Here is a 26,629-nt window from a genome sequence, read left to right as displayed (position 1 = left end):
TTTCGAGGGGCAATTATGTCTTTTTAAATTTGCGAATTTGCGATTCTGCTTGTTTTTCACGTCCCCTGGAGCCTCCAACCTAGGTGACATACCAATCCAGTCATAATAACGATGATTGCTGTTGTTAGGAAGAGCTGTTGTATTGATTTATGTGTTGTGTAGTGTTGGTTTTGCAAATGCTTTTGAGCTGCCCTGGATGTTGTTAAGTTGGAGGGCAGGATAAGAAATGTTTTAAAAATAAATAAATAAATAAAAGAGCAGGTGGGTTTCTATTTATTTATTTATTTTATTTTTATTTTGCGGGTGCGGCAAACGCACCACGTCCCAAATATATTTTATTTTATTTATTTACTTCGGAGTTTGCATCCGCCTGGCAAGGCTCCTCTGCTGATTATCCCAGAGGGAATAGCTGTGTTATTCTGTCTCAGCGAAACAAAACAGAGGAAATCTGGGGGGCCGGGAGGCTTCTGACACTTTAAGAATGTAGAGACATTGGGAGCTGCCTTATACTGAATCAGCCCATGGGTCCACCTAGCTCTGTATTGTCTACACTGAGAGCCAGCGTGGTGTAGTGGTTAAGAGCTGTGGACTCATAATCTGGTGAACCGGGTTCGCTTCCCTGCTCCTCCACATGCAGCTGCTGGGTGACCTTGGGCCAGTCACACTTCTCTGAAGTCTCTCAGCCCCACTCACCTCACAGAGTGTTTGTTGTGGGGGAGGAAGGGAAAGGAAAATGTTAGCTGCTTTGAGACTCCTTTGGGTAGTGATAAAGCGGGATATCAAATCCAAACTGACTGGCAGCAGCTCTCTTGATTTTCATCTCTGGGTCTTCCTGAGGGTTTTTAACTTACCTGGAGATCCCGGAGACTGAACCTGCGAGCTTTTGTATGCATTCAAGATGCCCTCCCACAGATCTATTCCTCTTCCCCAGAAATTAACAAGATAGGAATTGCCATCATTGCCAACACGGACAGGCAGCACCTCTCTAGGCTTTTCGTTGGCCAGTACCTGCATCAACTTTAAGGCAGGATACCTGGTTGTATTTGCTAATGATGCTGGTTTTGCCATTGGGCCAGAAATCAGCTTAACATCAAGACTCCGCGTGTGTTTACCAACAGAAGAAAGTTTTGCCTGGCTCAGCGGGATTTTCTTTTAAAAGAGATGCATGCGATCAGTCTGTGTATCCCAGGTTTAGTTGGATAGTGGCTCATTCTGAAGATTAAATCTTTCAGCATTTCAAAAATTCCGACTTTGTGTATGTGTATGAATGAATATGAAGGTGGTCTGTCTGACTCCTTTTACACATAATACATCTGTTGTTAGAAAGCAGGGCAGCCCTGCGTAAATAATATTAACCCCCGGCAAGACCAGTGGAGAGAATCTGTTACTATTTTGCATTCCAGAATGTGCATATGTGAAAATAGTTTTGGACACCTATTAAACTACTTAACAGTTTTTTGATGGTGGCGGTTCTGATTCTTCCCCTGTCTTCAGCAATGCGCTCGTGAGATGCACAAAGCCTAATTCTTTGCGGGGTTTAGTCAGGCGTTGGGGGCGGGGGGGGGGAGGCTAGCTTTCCGTTCAATTTCCCCCCATTCATTTTCTTTCGGGATTCTATTTTAAAATAACATTTGAAATGCGTGGAACAAACAAGGGAGAACATGCAAGATGGCAAGAACAGTAATTAAGAGAAAAAGGAAAGTCACTGATGTCCTGTTTTTATTTCCTTTCTGTTGACTTTGAGTAATAATAATAATAATAATAATATGCACACAGCGTTTTCTGATTGTTTAATGTGCTTCATATATTATCTCACTAATTTGTACAACAGCCCTGTAAGGTAAGCTGTGGCCCCAAGTTGTAGGTGGTAGAGAAACAAGAGGCTCAGAAAATTGCTTCTTGCAAGAGGCCATTTGATAAATGGGTGAGGTGATATTTGAATGGGGAATTTCCTGGCTCACAGCTCATACTTTTTGACGTTACACTACTGTAGTCTTAAAAGGAGGGAGGGTGGCAGCAGTATTTTTTTAAAAAAATGGTTCCGAACGTTTAAGACTATTCATTACACTTTATGATGCTTTCATTAGATTTAGAAAAGGGCATAATGGTTTGTATAGAGGGGGTTTTTTTTGGGGGGGGTAATGCCAGTACTAGGGCTACAACTTTTAATTAATGAATTAATTTTATTAAAAATGAACTTTTAATCAACTAAAATATTGACCCATTTATTCAAGAGGCAGTTTGCTTTTTTAAAAAATATACAAGTTGCCATGCAAACTTCAATCAAGTGTCATCTTAAAAGAAATATTTCCGTTTCTTTTGGAGGTCATATCTACCACAACACATATATGCATCCTCTAGAAATAACATATTTTTGCTTCAGAAAAAAATGTTTTAATTCATATATAAATGTGATCGATCGATTAAGGATTAAATATACTCCATGCTTACCCAACAGCAAGCCCTGTTAAACTAGCTAGGCATACTTCTGAGCAGACGGTTTCTCTGTAAAATTCATACAGTTGCAGCCCAATCCTGACCATGTCTACTCAGAAGTAATTCCTGTCAAATTCAGTGGAGCTAAGTCCCAGATAATTAAGGTTAGGATTGCAGCCTGGATTACCTATCGAAACATCCTCCAAAGGGAGTATAAGGGTATTGAGACTGAATTAAATATTCTGTCTTGTTTTTGAATATTGATTTATTTTTATTTTTTTGGTGTTGATGTTTCTCTGTCTATATATTAAATTCTCCAAAATAGACGCATAGAAATGCATATACAAATGTTGTCCTCAAGGCATATGCAGAGACGCACACATTACTAAAATATGCGCTAAAATATGTCACTCTGCTCTATTTCTCTAAAATAAGCATGTCGACACCTTTAGGAAGTGCCTAAATGTTAAACAGTGTTGTGTAACGCAGAATTAGATTTCGGGGTGGGATTTGTATGTATGTTGTTTTAGATGTTCATGTTGATGATGATTATACATATATTAAACACACACACACACACACGCCTCAGTTGAAATGTTTATTCTGAACTTGAATGTCGTGAAATTTCATGGGGGGGGAATGTAGCGAGGGAGATTCAGAATTCAGAACCGTTTCAAGATATTTAAATTGGGCTCTTTCCCACCGACACCCAGCTTACAGAGGAAAGAAGAGGCATCACTTTCAAAATAATAGCAAAAAAGTTATGTGCCTGTACTTTTGTTGTTTTTTGGGAGGGGGGGGGGCTGCGGATGTAGGAAGGGAGTGAAATGAAAGGTGAGGAACTGTTTTTTGACAAAAGTGAGTGCATTATGTTATTGATTTTGTGGGGCTTAAAAACAGAGAGCACTAAGGGAGCTGTGCATTGTAGCTGGTTGGCACCAGGGGTAGACGCCAAATGGCTTGTTGCGTCAGAATCAGAGCTTCTGTTTGGAAGGAATTATTGCTGCAATATTGTTAACGGGAGTTGAAATCACTGCTCTCCTAAACACTTTATTTACAGAGGAGAAGGCTGTACACACAATAAGGCATGGGAGTATGTTGTGGGGGGAAAGAAAAGAAAAACCCATGAACATCTCTCTGTGGTGAAAAGTTTTTTCCCCCTTTTTTGCCGCAATTTAGACACGATCCGCTCTTGCTGCAATTTACAGCTATAAACATTTATGGGTGTTATTGTTAATATGGGGAGCGGGATTTGCAGCCCGTAGTAGCTGGAACGTTAGCAGGGAGAGGCGGAATAAATTGTTGTATTTAGGAGTTGATTTATTTTCTCAAAAGTCAGGCTCAGTCAGAAGTTGGCTCCCCCCCCCCCGCCCTCCCTTCCCCAGCACTCAATTTTCTCCCCTTAAATAAGACACATACATGGTGATTCAGTTGTAACACATTTTGCAAGAATAAGGTTTAATTTTTTTCATTTAGAAAATGGTTGCCTGCTGAAATGTAAAAATATTTCTACAAATTAACACAGAAATGGGAAATCTGAAATGCACCTTGTTTCTACAGGACAGTATATGGCAGGGGGCCCACTACCCCCCCACCATTTTTGCACCCAGTGCCAACAGTGAGCCTGTTGTATTTCAAAGTAACACAACTGCTGGATGAATTTCCAGGTGTTTCTTCTGCTAAAGGATAGCCCTCTCTTGAGCAATACGGCAGCCATTTAGGATCTAATGGCTGCCCCATATTTCCCAAGTCTTCATGTCTACTATGAATATTGGTTTTGAATTTTTTGCTTTCATAGCCCTCATATACATTTATGAAAGGGTGTTTTAAAAAATCACCTTTGGCGTCACACCCGTGAGATGTCACAACATTGGGAGGAGCTGGGGCGAATAGCATTAGCCTTTTTTGCTGCTGCGTCACACTATTGACTCATGCTAAGCTTGTGGTCCACCAAGACTCCTAGATCCCTTTTACATGTACTACCGGCAAGTCAGATGCCCTCCATCTTATATTTTGCAGATGGTTCTTCCTGCCTAAGTGTAGATCACAGATCATGGGATATTACAGTTGGAAGGGACCATGAGGGTCATCTAGTCCAACCCCCTGCAATGCAGGAATCTTTTGCCCAACATGAGACACAAACTCACAACCCCGAGACTAAGAGCCTGAGCTATCCAGAGCCTTATATTTGTCCTTCCTGAAATTCATTTTGTTAGTCAACATGGTACCCTCTTGACTAGGACTCCGGTCCATCAACAGCGATCAGCATGGCCGAAAGCTAGGAATGACTCTGACTATTCCTGCTGTATGAAGTATATCTATAATGCATGAGAAAGAACGAGATATGTCATGATGTCAACTGATTTGCGGGTGGATAGGATTTAACCCCGCCTTGCCTGCGTTTCTGTTCAGCTGGCTGTCAGGCACTTGGGAAACCTGCACATGTGATTTTGACAGCTGGGCAGGGCAACCCAGCTGCCAATCCCGTGGTGACATCATGATATCATGTGACTGTCCTGCCCAGCTGTCAAAGTTGGCTTGTGGAGTGGAGCCCAAAAGGTTCCCCACCTTTGAGACATGAGAAAGAAAGTATAAGGAGAAAGAAAAAGGGGTGGTGGTGGTGAAGTAGGAAGCTTCTTTTATATTGAGTCAGGCCATTGGTCGATCTCACTCAGTATTGTCTGTGCTGATTGGCAGTGGGAATTGAACCAAAGACCTGCATGCAAATCAGTCATGGAACTATGGCTCTCCTCCTAATGGAAGATCTATAGGAAATATATGTATGAGAACAGAGAAAGAGGGTGAGGGAAAATAATTATTCCTTTTTATTTTAGGTATAAGTTTCAGTGCAATCAAAACTCTCCCGCTGTTTTGTGACATTGAGATTGGCCCAGTTAGAGGTGTTGTCCTAATATGGATTCTGTCTGTTTCCTTATGGGCTAACTACCTTTTATCTTTATTGCTCTAGCAGAATCATAGAACTGTAGAGTTGGAAGGGTACCCCAAGGGTCATCTAGTTCAACCCACTGCAATGCAGGAATCCGGCCCAAGGCCATCTCTGGGTGGGCCCCAACCCACAACCTTCCAGTTAATAACCAGATTCACTGACCCATTGTGTCACTGAGGAGGTGTGTAATATATCATAAGCTGGTTTTCAATAGTGTGTGTGTGTGTGTGTGTGTGTGTGTATATATATATATATATATATATATATATATATATATATATATATTCGCCCTTTGTCAGTGCCAAACATTTTCCTTCTATTTCAAGGGGAAATTGATGATGATGATGATAATAATAATAATAATCATCATCATCATAATAATCATAATAATACCAAACACTACCTGTGAAGAGTTCCCTTGTAGCTAAAAAACGTGAAGTAAATTCCTCTGAGTAGCTCTAGCAGAATAAATTCAGTCAGCTTAAAAAAAAAAATGGGACAGGCACTAACTTCGGAGGAGTTTTTTAGCAAATAAATGAGCTTGCAGGTTTAATTCAAGCCCAACCAAGCAGAGGCTTTCTGCATGAGACAAGTCACCGATCAGGCTGGGCCTTCTCTGAACGTAAACAATGGCCGCGTCCTGCCGTTTTCAAATTTGTGCTGATAGGAGCCCATTGTGTTTGACATGGCAGCCTCATGCTGGAATGTTCCCTGGGGCTGGGGCCACAGTCCCGTGCCTTGGTCTCCACTCCTCTGCCTGTTAGGTCTTGACATGGGCAGGTGGGAGCTGGATTAGGGGTAGCTGTTGTCAGTGTGCAGAGCCTTGCTGGAAATACGTTGGGAGCTGAAACCCCTTGCCTGTCCCTGGCATCGAAATGCTTGCCCCGTGCCCAGTTTCTGTTGGTGCACCGGCCAAAGCTCTTTCCTTGAACTTTTCCTCGTTGAAATGGTTGCTAGATGGCTCGACTGTGAGGGAGCGTGATGAAAAATTGTCCTGTTCCAACATGTCTAAATTCGCCACTCAAATGTCAATGATAATGATAATGATACAGTGCTACCTCGGGTTACAAACACTTCAGGTTACAGACTCCGCTAGCCCAGAAGTAGTACCTCGGGTTAAGAACTTTACCTCGGGATGAGGTAAACAGAAATTGTGCGGCGGTGGCATGGCGGCAGGGGGAGGCCCCATTAGCTAAAGTGGTACCTCAGGTTAAGAACATTTTCAAGTTAAGAACGGACCTCCAGAACGAATTAAGTTCTTAACCCGAGGTACCACTGTGATAACAACAACAATAATAATTGCATCTTAAATGGGAAGATTTACCTCAGTGGTTGCTTTGGGTTAATTTGACCACTCTTGTTTTTCTAGTCATTAAACAGTACGCCTCATAAACTATCGGTATACTAAATACTTAGTACCATTGCATGTCATCTGTCACATGGTGTTGCATTCAAAATACTAGTATCTGTTCTGTTTTGGATGCAGTTGTTTTATCATTATTTATCAATATGTTGGCAGTCTATTTTATGCTGAACCTCACTCTGCCACCTATATGAAGTGTGGGCTATATATCTTTTAAATAAATAAATTATCAAATGCTGTTGCATGTCAGTTATCGAACATGCAATTCATTGGGTTGTATCCAAAGCAGGACTAGCAGACTTCCACTGCTGCAGCAGCACATCTGTCTCCTCTCTTCCCCCTGCATACCCCCAAAATCTTCTCTGGGGTCCCCAACCCTCCAGAACTGATTTGGGGGCATATGTGAGAGGTTGTAAGAAAGAAGAATCTCTTGTGCTAGTGGAACAGTAACACTGGACACCACCCATTATTTCTTAACTACATTTATTTCTCTTTATTTCAATCAAGGCAGCATATGTAGGATTTCCAGGTAGTTACTGCATAATGTGCCTTTAAACCATGCCAAATACCATGTTGGCATGTTGGCTACCAACATCTGTCAAATATTAAATGGTATTTCTTGTCAACTTTCAAATACTGTCAAACATGAAGTGTCACATATCAAGTGCTGACATTAAATATCATTGGATGTCAAATATGCAATTAATATTTGGCAAATGTTTGAATATGATGAGAATATCTGGAGGATATTCAGAATCAAACTTCATTATGGAGAATTTCTAGTAGACTTTTGAGAGGCAAATTTGTTTCAGCACTGCCCCACCGTCTGACTGTTAATTTTATAGATTACTTTAAGGAGGAAATGGATCGTTCATCCTTCAAGGAATTATTTTTCTAATTACCTCCCGTTTTCAGGGGAAACTGACTTCTTTTTGGCTAACAAACGTCTAATGACTGCTTTCTTGACAGCCACTTTTGGCTATTTAGCTAGCACTAGTTTGACTTTGAAAATTGCAATTTTATTCTATTATGTGAGCATTTCCTTTTTCTGTACAGTATAGCAAGGTATGGAATCTCTATTGGGCTTATCCAAAGGCTCTTTCTGTCTGGAGGCCTAGACAATAAGTGATCCCAGCAAATAATGGGATTTGCTCTATTTGGCTCCCAGTGTCTCCTGATTGGCTGGGATTCATATAGTGTGTCTGGGAGCCCTTCCATCCTCAGTGTTGAACATCCGACCAATGGAAGCAACAAAACCAAAGAGAAGAGAGATCTCAAAGAAGAGAGGGGACCCCCCCCACACACAAAAGTATTGTAGCAATGTATTTAGCAAAAGTGTACCTTCTTCCAGGGCAATACCATAGATTTGGAAGGGACCCTGAGGATCATCTAGTCCAACCCCCCAGAATGTGCAGCTGTCCCATATGGGGATTGAACCTGCAACCTTGCCATTTTCACTCTAACCAACTCAGAACAACCATACATCTCTATCACAGACTCCCACTCTCTTAGTTGAAATACTGCAAGAAAAAAATAAGTATCTTTCCTGGCTTCCACCTTGGCCAAATGCAGCTGTTTGTGATCGAGGCCTCATCCAGACTTCCTTTTGTACCCTGTTTCTAGGCACAGGTCAGCACTTTCAAGTGTTGAATCCGAGTGCTTTTAAAAAACAACAACAACATGGCACTTTCCCTGCGAAAACTCATTATTTACCGCCAAACCGGAGGAAATAGCAATCTGCAGAAAATCCGAACTGCCGATCGTTCCAATTCAGCATTAAAGAGCGGGTTTTCAGGGGAAAGCACCAGGGCAGAATTCTTTAAAATACAAATAAGTGTTTTTACATGGTGCCTTAAAGTGCGGACTTGTGCCCAAAAAGTCTGGGGCAAAGGTTGTGTGTGGGTAAGCCCAGAGGTGCAAAGGCGATGTTCAGCATCAGCCGGGGCAGTTAATAAACAAAACAAAGCCTCTGGATTGGCCAGGGCTAGTATAATTTCTAGTTTTGCCTGGATAACAGAGGGAAATTTTTTGCCTGGCTTGGTTCATGCTCAGATTTCCATATCTGGTCTTCACACAATCCATCAGCCCATATAGCAGTGAGATTTCAAGGTTGTATGTTTTTACAATCTCTTCACATTGGCAAGGGCTGTAGCTTAGTGGCAGATAACCTGCTTTGCGTGCTCAAGGTTCCAGTTTCAATCCCCACCATCGGCCGGCCGGACTGGGAAGGGCTCTTCTCTGAAACCCTTGAGAGATGCTGTCACTCAGTGTAGACAGTCCTGGGCATGATGCTCCAATTTAAAGCAGCTTCTCACCATTTCACGTTGGTGAGCTTTGGGCGCGTATCTTGACTTCCATGCAATGTTTTGGCAACCTTTGCCAATATGCAAAAGAGATTGCAGCACAGTCTATGCTGGTTTTCCTTTGCCAAGCCTTGGGTCCGGATCGCATTTACATGAAATTAAGTTGCACAGAGGTGTGTCGAGGGTGTCTGCTGTCAGGGAGCTTGTTGGCTCGGAGTTTGCTCACTTGGAATGTGTTAACCAATCTATTGTTTCCCTTTGCCCATGAAAGGGAAAAAAGGGGAGGAAAAATAGCATGCATGCATATAAAAAATGGTGAGTGATTGATGTGTTTCATAGAAACTAATAATTAACAGATTATTATGTCCCAGGATGATTGACAGCAGAGACACATTTTTATTTATTTCATCTTGTGGCATTTTTTTTTAATTTTATGATCAACAAGTTAGGGTTCTTTGTTTGTTTGTTTCTCTTTCATTAAAGAAACACATCGTGAAAGAGGTGTATGAGTGGGGGGAAAGTTTACATTGGGGAGTTAGTGACTTCCCTGAAGCTTGTTCTCTAGATGAGCCTTTCCCAGCTGTGGGTCCTGTTGGACTACAGCTCCCATCATCCCTGGCCTTTGGTCCTGCTGACAAGGGATGATGGAAGGTGTAGCCCAACAACATCTAGGAACTCAAGATTGGGTAAGGCTGCTCTGACGTCTCAATTTTTATTTTATTTTAGTTCAGCTTCAAGTGTCCACTGTGACTCAGGCCTTGGTCTATTCCCCCCACCTATTGCTGTTGTTAAAATTTCTGCCAACTTTCTCAGACATTAAGATTGTTTGAAGGGGTCCTCTTGGTAGTTCTGCCACCCTCAGAAGTTTGATATCCCTAGCTAGAGTTTTCTCTGGGGTAGTCCCTAAATTGTGAAACTCCATCCCCACAGAGGTGTCTCTAGAATCTTCATTATACAGCTTGTGATGTATGTCAAAGTCCACTTTCCCCCGGGTCTTGACCATTGAGGTATTTTGTTTTGAGGGATCTACCTCTTTTGCTGAATGTGTGCTGTTCTGTAACAGCTTTATCTCTTTTCATTATTGCACGCTCTGCTGTTGCAACCCACCCCAGGACAGTATGGTTAATAAGAAATCACATTAATAAATAAATAGCATAAGGAAACGCTACATAAACAATGAACATAAAACAAACCCATAAGAGCAACAGTGAGCAAGCCATTGCTGAGAGGCTTACCCAGTAATGTTTAGTAGCAGTCTTAAGGTCTATAGTAATATTGGTTTTTCTTCCCCATATCCCAGACTTTGGGCAAACTCAGTTCTGTACAGCTCATGTCTGCAATGTACAGATAGGCCATTACTCTTCGAGACTGATGACCATGGCTATCCATAATTTAGCCTGCCTTCCACAGTCTAAAGAAGGGTTTAGAAAGGTGCTGGTCATCTTTCTTTTTGGTTTGTGTAGAATATGAAGTCCTGACACAGAGTGCAAGAACTCTTGGATGGACAGATCCTGCTTGCCGTAATTCCTGTTGCTAGTGCACCAAGGTTGAGCAGTCAAAAGTCTTTCAGTTTTTTGCTATTGCCTATGTAGATGCTGGGACGCGGGTGGCGCTGTGGGTTAAACCACAGAGCCTAGGACTTGCCGATCAGAAGGTCGGTGGTTCAAATCTCCGCGACGGGGTAAGCTCCCATTGCTCGGTCCCTGCTCCTGCCAACCTAGCAGTTCAAGAGCATGTCAAAGTGCAAGTAGATAAATAGGTGCCGCTCCGGTGGGAGGGTAAACAGTGTTTCCGTGTGCTGCTCTGGTTTGCCAGAAGCAGCTTAGTCATGCTGGCCACATGACCGGGAAGCTGTACGCCAGCTCCCTCGGCCAATAAAGCAAGATGAGCGCCGCAACCCCAGAGTCGGTCACGACTGGACCTAATGGTCAGGGGTCCCTTCACCTTTACCTTTATGTAGATGCTAGTAAAGTTCATTAAGTCTTCAAAGTCATCCGGTGTTGAGTGATCGAGTGATCTAGTGCCAACATGCATCAACTTCCTGTGCCTGACTGTAGAGACAGAGAACATGTCTTTTCCACCCAAGTGCACCTCCTTCCCATAGTTTCCTTGATGGAACCCCAGACACTGTACATGTTACACTGACCAGTCCCAGACTTGCTTATTTCCAGCAAGACAGTGACCTCATGTGCCTTAAGACGAATCTCAGGGAACAGCTGTGGTTCATTAGTAGAGCATCTGCTTTGCATGCAGAAGGTCCCAAAATGGAATTCTGGAACTCGCTGCCAGAGGACATTAAAGGAGGTTGGTCAAATCAATTGAAGACATATCTCATTGGTAGAGTGCCTGTTTTGCTTGCAGAAAGGTCCTAGTTTCAATCTCCAGCATTTCTTAGAAGGGCTGGTTATAACATTGTCTGAAACCCTAGAAAGCTACTGTAAGTCAGTGTTAAGAACATAGGAAGAAACTGCTGGATCAGGCCAATGGTCATCTAGTCCAGCATCCTGTTCCCACAGCAGCCAACCAGATATCTGAGGACCTGCACATATTCTCCCCTCCTGTGGTTTCAAGCAACTGGTATTCTGTGTAGGCAATATTGAGCTAGGTAGACTGGACATAAGGCAGATACCTTTGTTCTTATACCCTAGGACCTTTGACTGGTTTGCTGTATTGGATGAATCTTGAGTTCTAATATTATGAAAATGTATAAGGAAGGCAAGACCTTTGTAGAAATAGAGTACTGACCGAGCTTAAATCACATAAAAGAAAAGTTGGAGCCATCCAGTTTTCACCTTCATCTCAAAGCTGGCTGATTGACTCCATCCATGCATCATGGGGCTTAGTGAGAAACCAACTTTGCTCTTATGGAGAAATAGTGGGGGGGATGTCTGTTACATTAAAAAGAAGTGTGTGTGGTTGGGGAGACATGCAGTTTAAAGCATCTTGTTATATCCTGTGGACTTGGAACTGTCAAAAAAGGCAAAGCCTGTGTTTGAATGGAAATGCCTTCTTTTTCTGTTGGGAATTTTCTGCTCCAAAGTGTACCAACTGTAATTATCCATAACTATGCAGGCCTGTTTTTAATGCTGTTTTATAATTACAGGTCTTAATGCTAGATTATACAAAGTCATTTATAAATAGTCAGAAGAGAAGGACTTCGGGAGTTGTGAACCTGTGGATTGCTGTAAGGTTGTGGCAGCTGATGGGATTTCAGCTGTATATACATATAGATGTGGTGTTAGCCGCGTAATGATTGATGAATCCTTTAATTAATTCCCCAACAAGTTACGATTTATAGCCCCATATCTTTTTCTCCTGACACTTCGGTGTTTGTCACTTTTAAAGACATGGCTAAGCCAGTTCTCTCTCTCTCCCCCCCCCCCACCTCAAGTGCCTTTGTGGATTTCTTGAAGTATTTCTGGAGCATTTTGCTGAATGTAACAAGATTAGACTTTCATAATTTTATGGTATAAGCAGTTGAGTTGGAATTGAAGAAGGCTGTGTGCAAGATGACAACACCCTTCTGAATATGGGACGCTTTGTGCATTTGCTTTGGGTTGAGATGCCTCTGAAGGAATCATCCCTCATTGAATGACCCAAGTCAAAGCAGGGGAGGTTATCAAAATCAGTTAGAAAGCATTTGCAAAAGGGCACGATCCACTGCAATGAACGGGAGAGCATTAGCGGTTTCCCTTCGTGGGTCTTTCTGAGGAATGCTTTGAGGTATATTGTGTCCATTATCTTTCAGGCTTGGGCAACTTGTGATCCAACAATATAAAATCAGCTCAACAGATTTTGTGGGTCAACCAGATACTTGACAGCATCCCTGCTTTTGCAAGTAGGAATGGTGTCGCTCAGGGGTAGAACATGCTTGCATGTTGAGGATCTCAGGTTCAGTCCCCGGGATCTCCAGGCAGGATTGGGGGAGATTCCTTATCTGAAACTTTGAAGAGCCACTGCCAGCCAGTGTAGACAATACTGAGGTACATGGGCCAATGAATTTGACTCAGTATAAGGCAAGCTTCCTGTGTTCCTCTGGGCAAAGCATTGAGGCTTATTAGAGTTCTAGTGGCCAACCTGGGTTCAGCTTTGTTGTTTAGTCGTCTTCGTCGTCTTCGACTTTCTGCGACCCCATGAATCAGAGCATGCCTTGGAAACTCTCACTTTCTTCTCAAAGTTTCTCCTTTTTTCATGTCCATGGAGTTTTCTTGGCAAAATACTGGAGTGGTTTGCCAGTTCCTTCTCCAGGTGGATCACATTTAGTCTAAGCTCTTGGCTATGGCCTGTCCATCTTGGGTGGCCCTGCACAGCATAGCTCATAGCTTCCTGGAGTTATTCAAGTCCCTTTGCCATGACAAGGCAGTGATCCATGAAGGGGGGGGCATTCAGCTTAGTGGGTTACAAATTAAGCACATTATTATCTTGTTAATGTAAAGGTAGAAATGCAGCAAAATGCTGCCAGTTTGGAGGGCTCCTGCTCATGGTTCCAAACACCCGATCCCATCCCTGCCCTGGTTTTCCATTTCCCCTCTTTGTTTCATTAGAAGAGGGTGTGCATAGCCTCTCCTTGAAAGGCACATTCATGTAGTTGCCTTGGAGGCATGAACCTCTGAGGAAACTTGTATTTGTCCCATAGCAAGATGAGATGTGGGTGGTGCTGTGGTCTAAATCACAGAGCCTAGGGCTTGCTGATCAGAAGGTTGGTGGTTCGAATCCCCACGATGGGTTGCTTGGTCCCTGCTCCTGCCAACCTAGCAGTTCGAAAGCATGTCAAGTGCAAATAGATGAATAGGTACTGCTCCAGCGGGAAAGTAAACGGCATTTCCGTGCGCTGCTCTGGTTCACCAGAAGTAGCTTACTCATGCTGGCCACATGACCTGGAAGCTGTATGCCGGCTCCCTTGGCCGATAAAGCGAGATGAGTGTCGCAACCCCAGAGTTGTCCGCAACTGGACCTAGCGGTCAGGGGTCCCTTTATCTTTACCTTTAAGATGCCTGTGTGATGGTCCTAGAAGAATTCCCACTAAAGCTTTAGTTGAAAAACCTATTATTATTTAAGCAGAACAGTGGTGAACAAAGTGTGACAATAGCACAAGAATAAAGCTAGTGTCAGCATTGATAGGCTTCTTCACGTAAACATGAATTGTGCTGGAGGCATTTGCTGATAGCATTTGACTTCAAAGTAGATGCCAGGTCTATTTATTTATTGGAGAATTAGAAAGTAACTGGTTGGATTCACGGTGAATTCTGCTTTTTCCTAAATTTTGTTAAATGTTTGGGCATTGGGCAGTAGCTCTCTGGTGCTGGGGCATTTGTACAAATAGATATATTTTAAAAATTACTCCATAAAATGCATTGTGCATTCATGGCATTGAATGAGAGCCAGTGTGGTGTAGTGGTTAAGAGCAGTAGTCTTGTAATCTGGGGAACCGGGTTTGCTTCCCCGCTCCTCGACGTGCAGCTGTTGGGTGACCTTGGGCCAGTCACACTTCTCTGAAGTCTCTCAGCCCCACTCACCTCACAGAGTGTTTGTTGTGGGGGAGGAAGGGAAAGGAGAATGTTAGGCACTTTGAGACTCCTTCGGGTAGTGATAAAGCGGGATATCAAATCCAAACTCATGGCACCATGTTAAAATGACTAGAATATGCTTTTATCCTCTGTTCCACCTGAAAAGACAAGGTTTGCCACAAACTTAGCAGATCTCCAAACTGTTTTCTCCTTGTAGACCAGAGATGGGCAACTTGTGTCCTTCCGGCTCCTGTCATCTGTGACCATTGGCCATGCAGGCTTAGACTGATGGGAGCTGGAGTCTAGCAATGGATGGGTAGCAACAAGTTCCCCTTCCTGTTTTAAGCAACAGATGATGAGCATGCATAGTTAAAGATAGGGATGGATGGATCTGTCTGCTTCTAGCCCTTAACAATTTTGTACTTTTTAAAAAATGCTATAGGAACATTCATATTTAAACACATATTTTATCACAGAATAGAATTTAAGTTTGTCTTTTTGGCCCTCGACATATGCAATTTAGAACATATTTTATGCTAAAATACCCATTTACATTTTGGGTATCTTTTTGAACCAAGAACCGTATCACAAAATTCAGGGAAGTGCAAAATCCCAAAGATATTTGGTGCTGATCTGCCGATCCAGTCAGTTTTCACTGAAATTCACAGAAACCAAACTTCTCAAGTATTCCTGAGATAAGGGATCAGTCATAAAATGTTTTTTTTATTATTATTATTAAGTCTCACAGTTTTGAGGGGGAGAATGGCTTTTCAAATCAGGTCATTAGGAGTGAAATAAGCCCTTATTAAAGGCTGTTTAAAGGTGCTGCTTGCTGCCTGGCCCAGTTGAGTGCTATTTCATGTTCACTGTGCCAAATTCTATGGACATTCTCAAGATCACAGCACCCTTCTGTCCCCGCAACACCCTCTGTGGTTCAAGTGGGTACTAGGCTTTTGAAACGGACCTTTTCCAACTGTGAAAAAGAAAATCAGCAATGCTGTTACTGGAATGTTGTGAATGCTGGGTTTTCTTTTGTTTTTCTTACTTGCCCAAGAAATGGTGCCTGGACATTATTCATTCAGGAGCACCTGTGTATATATATATCCTTCAGGCCACTTGCTCCAAAGTTGCTTCACTTAAACCAGCTAATTTAGCCCAGTTTTAAGCAGCAAGGATTTTAACCTTCAGGCCTGCGCATTTAGCTATCTATCTATATATGTCTGTCTGTCTATCCCATCTGTCTCATTTCCCTTCAAGGGGCTTAAAGATCTGGGCTTTCTAGGTCCATGTCCAAGCTAGTTCTTTTTTGCTCCAGCACTTTCCCTAGGAAAACCTATTTTTTACCACTGAATTGGTGCAAATGGGATTCCACGGAAAACCTGAATTGCTATTTGTTCCCATTTAGCTTTATAGGTTTTCCTGAGGAAAGCAGCCGGGGGTGGGGGGAGAGAACTCAGACATGGACTGGGAAAGTCTGGCAAAAGTTTACACACCCTCCAACATTTTTCTGATGAAAATAGGGGTGTTACTACTACTACTACTACTTTTATTATTTTTACATCACCCATCTGACTGGGTTGCCTCAGCCTCTCTGGGTGGCTTCCAACATATATAGAAACGTAAGAGAACATTAAACAATTAAAAACTTCCCTCTAGAGGGCTGCCTTCAGATGTCTTCTAAAGCTTCTATAGTTGCTTATCTCCTTGGCTTGGAGGTGTCATAGCTCTATACCCTCCAGCGTCTTTCTAATGGAAATAAGGACATTCTAAGGAAAAGTGGGACATTCCTGGATCGAATCAGAAATCAGGATGGAGTCTGTAAATTCAAAACTGTCCCTGGAAAATAGGGACACTTGGAGGGTCTGAATTAAGTGTGGATGAGCCCTTATTTTGCCCTATGAAGTCCTGAGCTAGATTGTCCTTGTAATCCATGTTTGAGGATCTTAATGGTAAGACAGCAGGAAATAATTTTAGGTCTTAAGTTTACTCTGCTTAGCCAGAATCCATATAACCAACCATTTTAACATACCTTGTCACCTATGGTCCCTTTGGACCGAGGGTCCTGAGCCACAGCACTCTTACCGAATTGGTTAGTGGTGTTTCAGCTTTGCACTGACACAAGCAGCACCCTTGATCAAGCTGACATCATCACCATATTTATTTATTTAATATACCATATACAAAACAAGTGCATATATAAAAGCAGTCAAAACAACCTGCATTTTTTTAAAACAAAAAACCCCATTATACACATAAGAGCAATTCAAAGAACTGCATATATAAAAACAATTTGAAATCCAAAAACATGCCATCTGTTTTTTTAAAAATTCTCCACTTAGAAGGCTTATTGAAAGAAGAAAGTATCCAACAGATGCTGATAACTCAGTAGAAATGGTGTTCATCTGATCTGTATTCGAAATTATTAGGGGCCACCACACAGAATCATAGAATCATAGAGTTGGAAAAGACCACAAGGGCCATCGAGTCCAACCCCCTGCCAAGCAGGAAACAGAAACACAAAAAACTTTATTTCAACATCCTGCAGAACAGACCTCTAGATAGGATGGTATCTGCAGGAAGCCCTCTCATGTGCAACACAGTGATCAATTGGGTATATAAGGGCTGAGGTGTGTTTTTTTTTAAGGGATCCCGGTCCCAAGTTGTACAGGGCTTTGTACATGCGTTTGAATAGGGTGATGTCCATTTGATCACTCAACGCTTTGGGCATCTCAGACTCATGCATTAAAAGTTGACACTGAATGATGACTTGCAGATACTCACAAGCAAGTCATCACTTGATCTTACTCTCACTTGATTCTACTCTTATCCATGTGTGGACCAGCCTTTACTGTTCCAGTTGGTGGCTTAAACACGCAAATACAGATGCACACAATGGCCGCTAACACAATTGCTAACTTTCAGCAGCACAAAAGTTTGAGCTTCACAACATTATGGTTTCCCCCCTTCAATACAGAAAATATGGTGTGTGTGTGTGTGAGTGTGAGTGTGAGAAGAGCAAGTCAACAGCCATGTACACTGGACAGATGTTCTGCCGTTTGCAAACTCTTCCAAAATGTGGTGTTTTTTTAAGAGAGAGAGAATCAAGTCCCCCTCTGACTATATAAAAATAAAATAAAGTGGAATTGCATTTCATTATGTTGTGCTCTTAGGTAATTTCCCCCTCCCCTTGTGACTGTGTTTAAGAACCCAGCATACAAGAGAGTGCTATATTAGCGTATTATTCTCACAACAAACAGGCGCTATTCTGCTGCTACCTGCTTGGCCGTTGTTCCCGATTGTGTGTGCTTTGCAGTGGTATTTGGATGGTTTCCTGCTCTCCGCCAGCACAAAAAAGGCATTTCTGTTACAATGGCCCCTCACCACACAATGACGGCATTAAGGATTTATGTGGAGGTTTCATTATTTCCCCCTCTTTTGTTCCTTGTAGGATGTCTTCCAAGCGACCAGCCTCTCCGTATGGGGAAACAGATGGAGAGGTAGCCATGGTGACAGGCAGACAGAAAGTGGAAGAAGAGGAGAGTGACGGGCTCCAAGCCTTTCACCTTCCTTTGCATGTGAGTTATCCCAACAAGCCTCATTCTGAGGAATTTCAGCCGGTTTCTCTGCTGACGCAGGAGCCTTGCGGCCACAGAACTCCCACCTCTCAGCAAAACACAATGGTAGGTCTCCTCCAGGCTCCTATTGTGCTTTCGCTTTTGCCTCCACAATAGCTTGGCATCTAAAGACCTCTCCTTTTGTACGGTGCGCGGCTTTGCCATCACATGTACGGAACACATCACAATAATGGGAAAACTTTGACCTAGCCGGACCACTTTTCTTCCTGGCGCCCCCTTCTTCCAACAGAGCGTTGTTTCATCAAGGACCAAAAACACCACCTCTCTCTAGCCTCCAGCTCTCTGCTGAGGGCCTCAGCAAGTTGGGAAGCAGTTCTTGAAATCCTCAGATCAGTCAAATGATATAGTGAAAAAGAAATCACCTCCCTTCTCCCCAGTGGTGTTGCGGAATGAAGGAGCCACCCATAGCTCGGCTTAATGTGCATTGTGAACCCCTTTCATTCTCCCTCCTGCATGTGTCATTCTCCTCCTGGCTGTCCCACACATTCTCCTTCCTACATCTTCAGATTTCCTAGTAGGGTAGAAATAAGAGAGCTACACCGACTTCATAGGGGATCTGTGGATTTAGGGAGGGTATTTTGTGGGACAGGAGTGGTTGGAGGGTAACTTCGCAGGGATGAGGGGGAATTACAGGAGGCACAAAGAGGTTCACAATCCACATAGAATCACAGAATCGCAGAGTTGGAAGGGACCCTGAGAGTCATCTAGTCCAACCCTCTGCAATGCTGGAATCTTGAGGTTGGAATGCTTTGCCAAAATAGATGTGATGTGTGAATCCGGAGCACACTGACCAGAGGCATCTGGGAGCACCCAGATATGGACACAATTTGCGCATTAGCATGAGATTTCTCTGCAAGCATGTAGAAGTGCTGCTGATTCTTGCACTTCTCATAGCAAGCTCATTGTCCGAATGTGGATCGTGATGTAGCCAAAATGTCAGCATCCACACAAAAGTGGGGAGTTTCCAGTGGTCTTCCAGAGGAACCTCATAGCTTTCAGAACTTCACATGATTTTCAGGGTGACAGCCTTATAGGGAGGTGGGACAAAAATCTCAGTAAGGACAGAACAGTCATTCAGCAAGCAGTGCTGGTTGGCTGGCTGTTGGGCAAGGAGGAGGGAAATGGAGTAGGGAAGGGAACTGGAACGGAGTATCCTGTGAAAGGGCATGGCTGGCTGGCTGGAATCCTGAACAGGCTAACATTCTGTTGCCGGTTCCTCTTCTAGCTTCAAAGAAGCAGTGCCCAGATTGACCATGGCTTGGTCAACCTTGCATGTGGAATGTTCCCTGGTTTAGTCTGTGACATCTCTAGGTAGATCTGGGAGAGAACCCTGCCTGAAACCACGGACATCTGCCTCTAGTCAGTGTCAACAATAGTGAGATAGATGGGCAAATGATCTGATTTGGTGTACAGCAGTTTCTTATGGGGGCAGACGTCTTTCCATGCTGGACTGCAGATTCTCAAGAGTAGTCAACCAGATATCGATGGGAAGCCTGAAAGCAGGACTTGAGTACACCAACACTCTCCCCACTTGCGATTAGCAGCAACTGGTATTCAGTAATACTGCCTGACAGCCGAGGCAGAACATAGCCATTCTGCTAATGCTCCATGAGTTTGACTACTCCTCTTCTAAAGCCACCCAGGTCGGTGGCCATCACAACATCCTGGGGGGTGTCAGGAAGTTCTTCCTAGTGTTTAGTCGTAATCTCCTTTCTTGTAAGTTGAATCCATTGGTTCCATCCATTGACATTTAGGCTATAGGCACCATGTTCAATCAGGGTTTTATTCTATTTTATTTCATCTGTTTTTTCAAATTTATAATCCACACTTTCATAAAAAAAATACAGCAAGGCAGAGTGCAATATATAAGGATAAGTTCAACAAAAGGTCCATAAAGCCATAGCTAAGAACATCAGCGAAACCTTAATTAATGCAGTGCAAGGCCTCCAATTCAGTTTCAGACCTAGATCCTGGTTGAAGCAGTCCTGGATCATTCCAGGTTGGATCAGGGCTATGCCAAAGCATGGTATTGGGCACTGAATTGGACCAGGGGGTTATGCATAGCCCCTGGTATTAATCCCCTTTCATCTATTCTTTTTCAAGCCTTCCCAAACTCATGCAGGGTCGCTGATGTGCCATCTTTCTTTAGCTTTTCAAAAAGCAGAAAACTCTGTTGCTTATTTTATTTTTCAAAATAAATTTGTCACGTGAGGGAGAAAGTTCATCATTTTTTCAGTATGTGGCCTCCTCCTTTCCCTGCCACCCCTGTTTTCTGCATCTAAAGCAAAGAGTTAAATCCTGCTGCTTGCCACTTCAGAGCAAACATGGAGGGTTGATAATTTTATGGGTGCGTGAGGAAGAGAGCCTGTGTGTGTGTGTGTATCTTAGAATGAGGAAGGACACACAGAAGCAAAGAGAACGAAAGAGAAAACCTAGATGCAATATCCTTGTACAGTGGTACCTCGGGTTACATACGCTTCAGGTTACACACTCCGCTAACCCAGAAATAGTACCTCAGGTTAAGAACTTTGCTTCAGGATGAGAACAGAAATCGTGCAGCGGAGGCATGGTAGCAACGGGAGGCCCCATTAGCTAAAGTGGTCCTTCAGGTTAAGAACAGTTTCAGGTTAAGAACGGACCTCTGGAACGAATTAAGTACTTAAACCGAGGTCCCACTGTATGTACATTACTAGCTTACATTTTGAGAGTCAAGATACATGTCGGTGACTGTTCCTGGAAAACACACACACACACACACACACACACACACACACACAGCAGTGGTAACACCAGAAGAAGAAAAAAGTGTGGATGTGGGGAGTACAGAAAGGGTAAAGTGGGATTTAGATTTATTTATTGCCCACTCTTCACCCTAAGTTCTCAGGGTGGGTTACAACATTAAAACACAATATGAAAAGCAGTTTAAAACAACTTACAGTCATAAAAAAATAAGCTTCGGTTAAGCTTTTTTGAAAGAAGGAAGCAAAGATAGGGGGACTAGATGGAAACAACTTGTCAAAGTGGTGTGTGTGTGTGTGTGTGTGTGTGCGCGCGCTTTCCTCCCTTTCTGGTGACTCCTCTCTGTTCAATCCTCAAATTACTCATTTGTATGGGATAGAATCATAGAATTGTAGAGTGGGAAGGTACCCAAGGGTCATCTAGCCCAACCCTCTAAAATAGTATTAATGGCTGGTAAACTGCCTGAATGGTTCCACAGTGGTTACAATGTCAGACTAGGGTTTGGGAGGCTGAGGTTCAAATTTCCTGTGAACCACAAAGCTCTGCACTAGAAGACCCATCCAGCTAGCCATTCTACGTGTCTTTTCCCAGCCTATCCTGCCTCGTAGGGTTATTGCGGAGATAAAATGTGCAGAGGGAGCTCCATGTATACCACCTTGAGCTCCTCGGAGGAGTGCCATGAATCTGGATTTTAAGAAGTCTCCTCTCTCTCCCCACATTCCTTACCACAGCCTTGTAAGGGAGGTCTGGGGTTTTTATCCCCATATTGCAGATAATGCTAAGAGAGGGATGAAACCTGTTTTGCAAGCAAATGGCAGCGGAAAGATCCCAATGGGTCTGTGTGCTGTTGGTGGCAATGGTGATGTCCTGGTTCTCAGTTCAGTGTGTCAGCCTCCTCTCTGTTCTATTAGTAATCTGCGTGCTCCACAGAGCTTTGCTTTTTTTTTAATAAAAAAAGAAATAGAGAACAGTTCTGGAGGAGGAATGTAGTTTTGCAAGCGTACCTTTTGTACATCTAGCTTCGGATAGGTTCCCCCCTTTTAATTGTGATGGGACAATGCAGAGTGTTGTGAACACCAGTGTAGTTATTGTGCCAGCTCCAATAATGAGAAATTTCATTGTTTGGGGGAAAGCCGTCTCCTACACTGGAGACAAAAGTGTAATTACTTTTGAACGATGTGGAATGTGCTCCGCTCAAATCGCATGGCGAATAGATTTGCAAAGATTCAGATAGAGCTTGCTTAGATGCCATATGTGCAGCATGGCAATAAGGCATAGTTAGTACGTAGCGTAATTATGCACTTCTGCAGACACACAATACACGCACAATTTCGCAGTTTAAACTCCACGCTGTTGTTTCCGTAAGAGGCGGGCCAGCTTCCCCGAACAAGGCCAGTTCAGTTAAAATGAAGCAAATAATGGCGATGAAAGTTTGCAATTGTCTTCCTTCAATGTCTTTTTTTCATGCTAAATTGATATTTATCTTATGATGGAATTATATTGTTGAAAACACTGTTGCACTAAATGTCATCACCAAAGTAGCACTTGAAAGCTGTTTCCATACATATAATTTCCAGGCTTGCAAACTGACGTTTGATATTTCTGCCTTTCAGTGTATACACGCACATTGTCTTACAAAATAACCCCCGGGGTGGAATAAACAAAGCAGTCCATGTTGCATCAAGCAGTGGCAGCAGCAGAAATAATGTAATACACCTTCAGAGCTAGCATTTCAGTTTTAGGCAAGGCTTCCCGTACATCGGTTTATTGCATTTATATCCCCCCTTTCCTCATTTTATCCATGTGACAACCCTGTGAGGTGGGTTAAGCTGAGAGAGGAAAACTCGGAGTGGAGATCAGGACTGGAGTCAACAATCTACATCACTGGGCGTCTCCCAAGGCCTTTTCCTTCCTTGGAGGTTTTTAAGCAAAGGTTGAGTGGCCATATGTCATGGATGCTTTAGTTGAGATCCCTGCATGCTTGGGGGTTGGACTAAATGACCTTTGGGCGCATTTGTGAGTTCGCAGTTGCGAGTTTGCAATTAAAAATGAAAACAAAGGCAGGTGATTATTATGATGCAAGTCGTTTACATTGGCCTTTGGTGCTGACATTTTTTAAATAGCAAAATAAAAAGCAGGGGGCAGGGCACACAAATGACAGTGAACTTAAGACAATGTAGTTGCCTTAGGCTACCCTGTGGTGTCATATTAGGGGTGACTGAGAAGTTCAGAGTCCACGGGCTGGGTGGGGGGGGTGACTGCATTGGTGAGCCAGGGTGGGGCTGGTTGGCAACCTCTTGTTTAGGAGCAACTCAGTGCGAAGCCCTGGCGTCTTTTTAAGAGAGTCATTTGGAATCAGTTAAGCAGAAAATAATCACCTGAAAAGCAAACACATTGTTTTATAAATGTGCTGGGAACCGTAGGTTTCCCATTGTTTCCAGTCATACAGGCACACACCTAAGCGGGGGGAACAATTGAATGACTTCATACCAGAAAATATTTGTGCTTGAGCCTCTTGTGTCAATACGAGCAAACGCCCGGTTCACTCAGGGCAGCTGAAACATTGTGTACAAACCCAACGAGGTGGAAACCTGTGCCTTGAAGGCCACCAGAGTATTCAGATAGTCCGTTCAAAATAAATATTTTGAATGGGCCACAGAGCCAAGAGAGAAAGACTGCTCTGGCCCTCTTCACAGAAGAGAGAGGAGGCTGCTGAGACAATTTGTTGATAGGTGAATCTGGATATTATGGTGAAGGCCAAGTGGTCACTGAAAATGGAAGCCCTTTGTCAAGTTCTCACCATAGCTGTCAACTTTTCCCTTTTCTTTCAAGGAATCCTATTCAGAAGAAGGGAATTTCCCTTAGAAAAAGGGAAAAGTTGACAGCTATGGTTCTCACTCCTCCTCTGTAGTGTACATTTCCCTATGTCATTATATCATATTGGGTGTTCCCTCAACCCCATTTCATGTACTTGACTGCCCTTGTTAGGTGTCTTCATACATTGCATAGAACAAGCGTACAGTCTGTGTATCAGTGCACACAGATAGTTGAGCTATACGCTTATAAGGCTTGTTTACATGTTGCACTGAACACATTTATATAAGCTGTCTTTACACATGTGCAAATGTTTGTGTGAAAGCATGCATACTCACTGGTTTATGGAGTTCAGCTACTTTTTAAAGTATTTTTTTGTTGATTTTTCAGATAAGGAAAGGTTTAGAACAGCAACAAAAATCCCCAGAAGTAAAATAAAAAATACAGCAATATAACAAAAAGAGAAGAGGTCGTAAGCATATTGTGAAGCTTTTGTATTTATTTGTCAAGGGCACCAACAAACACCACATAAATAATAGTGCTCCTAAAATTTTGAGAAGAATCCCATATTCCAAATGTCCAGCGAAGCAGGTGGCAAAAATAATTGAAATTGTTTTTATTTAGTTTTATTGATTACATTTAGGTCCCATTTTTGTACAAGGAGCTCGAGGTTTAACCCCCAACAACAACTCTGTGAGGTTGTTGAATGAAATGGGCAAACACCCCTATTCACATGTAACCATGGATGAGTGTACAATCTGTGTACACGGTAGCAGAGCTGTACAAATAAACAAGTCACACAAATGTGAGTAGAGACAGCTTGTTCCTGTGTCCAGTGTAACACGCAAACAAGCCATGGTTTCCCCATGGGAAGTAGTTTGTTAAGGATAGTGGTAGGTGTTAGAAGACTTCCTGTTGTCCTCCCAGAGCTACGATTCTCAGAGTGGTTCAACAATCAATCCCTTTTCCCAGGGAACTCTGGGAACTGTAGCTCTGTGAGGGGATATGGGGTCTTCTCTTACCACCATATGGGATTGTATCACTTCTTAGTGAGCAATTGCATCCAGCACTTTCACTTTTCTGTTTTATAATAAAAGTTATGGAAACCCATGTAAGAAAAAATAGATGGAAGATGAACGTTCAGGGAGGGGCCTGGAATATCCCTGAAAGGGGCTGTGCTCCTCCCCCAATACTGACAACGCACCTTAAGTTCCAGATCACATTCTGCAGGATTTGGCCGCTGGGGCGGGACCTTGATTTGTAGTCTTTCATTGTTAAAGTAGTAGTGCTGTGACCTTCTTCAGCAAGCCCACGTGATACTGACCAGGCCCACTAGGAAATTCCTTATGGGCTTATCTGCCTTCCCAGGGTCCCCTTTAGAAACTAGCACGTGCGATTGCAAGCTCACATATCAAGGTTTATTCCCCCCCAACCTGGAATTATAAATAGAGAGAGATTTGAAAGTCTTGGCATGTTTTCTACATGCCGGTTCTGCACACACAGATGCACCCCGTTCGCCAGCACTTATGTTGCCATCGCAGTGTTTTAGACACTAAATTGGCCACTGCTTTCCAACGCTAATGACAAGACCTTTGGAACTCTTTTCTCTCTCCCCCCCCAAAAAAAACTCCTCCCGCATCAACAGAGCTGCGGACGTTTGGCGCTGTGTTCCCAGTTGCCAATAAAGCTCAGCTTACATGTGAGACACTGAGGCATCCCCTCGTGTTAAGTAAGGCCAGCAACCTCCAGGAACCCTGTGAAACTCACATCACAAGATAAAGCAATTGACTCGAGTTTGTGTCTAAATTAACTGGGGATGACTTTGCCACAGATCCCCAAACAATGCTATCATTATATGTGGGAGGGAGGGTGTTTTCTACAGCGTCCCTTCCCGGCGCTTTGAAAAACTCAAACCAGCCCTATGGGGAGAAGGAGAAGCGGGGGGAGAGCTCTGGAAACAGGATTATCTGTTTGCAAGCTGCAGATAGGATAGAGGCGCAAGTCACAGCGAACGCTTGCTGATGATTTGGAACAAGGGCCAATTTTTTTAAAAAAGCTTTGCATCCGGTAATTGTTTCTTTTGCTTCGGCGACATGATATCCTTTTGATTATCCAACATCATAATCCTCTTAATTATTAATAACACCTTTTGAAATATAAGGATGGCGCATTGCACGCAAAAAGGGTGGGGACATCCAGATCTACAATCCAGGTACATCGGAATTCTTGGGATGATGAAGTTGCTTAGAGGCACTTCCACATTAGACCTGTTCCCTTGCAATGGCCATCCTTCGTCCGCACACTTTTTATAGAACGTCCAGGGTGCTTTGCTAAGAACTTAAGAACACCAGAGCCTGTTGGATCAAGTCCATCAAGCCAACAGTGGCTGAACCTGTGGGGAACCAGGAAGCAGGATTCAAGCAGAAGAACACTTTCCACTGCTGCCATCATGGCAAGCAGCCATTGACAACCTTCTCCTCCATTGTTGCTAGCTTTTTGCGTCCCACCATTTCCTGAGTAATCCAGCCAGGTTTGGGGCTGAACTCCTCCCCACCTCCGATGATGAAATGCAGTTGTATGTCCATCACTGTGAAGAAAAGAGCTGTCCATTATTTTCAGGGCTCCTGTGCCTTTAAATCAATCACTTCCTCTTTAATCGTTTTGTTGGTTTCTTTCAATATCCCTTGAGGGTTTCGTGATTTGGCCCTAGCTTAATGATATTATTATAATTACCCCGCCCATCTGACTGGGTCGCCCCAGCCACTCTGGGTGGCTTCCAGCATATACATATACAGAAACAAAACAAAACAAAACAAAACAACAGGTATTTAAAAGCTTCCCTATACAAGGCTGTCTTCAGGTGTCTTCTAATTACTTATCTCCTT

At 43.1% G+C, this 26,629-nt stretch overlaps 1 protein-coding gene across 18 annotated transcripts in view; it reads left to right on the top strand.

Annotated features, from left to right (window-relative positions):
* Positions 1-26,629, top strand: part of SOX5 (SRY-box transcription factor 5) — a 769,299-nt gene that overhangs the window by 423,483 nt on the left and 319,187 nt on the right. For 13 of the 18 annotated variants that reach the window (XM_083700226.1, XM_083700235.1, XM_083700231.1 and 10 more), the window contains one exon: positions 18,005-18,236. In XM_083700226.1, coding sequence (XP_083556352.1) covers positions 18,006-18,236 — 231 coding nt within the window. In that variant the 5' untranslated portion in view covers position 18,005. The remainder of the gene's footprint in view (positions 1-18,004; positions 18,237-26,629) is intronic. The other 5 variants (XM_083700221.1, XM_083700227.1, XM_083700220.1 and 2 more) reach the window with 1 other exon arrangement.

The sequence above is a fragment of the Podarcis gaigeae genome, assembly GCF_964106915.1.
Source record: "Podarcis gaigeae genome assembly, chromosome: 10".
Lineage (NCBI taxonomy): Eukaryota > Metazoa > Chordata > Lepidosauria > Squamata > Lacertidae > Podarcis > Podarcis gaigeae.
This window is presented reverse-complemented; position numbering and strand designations above follow the sequence as displayed.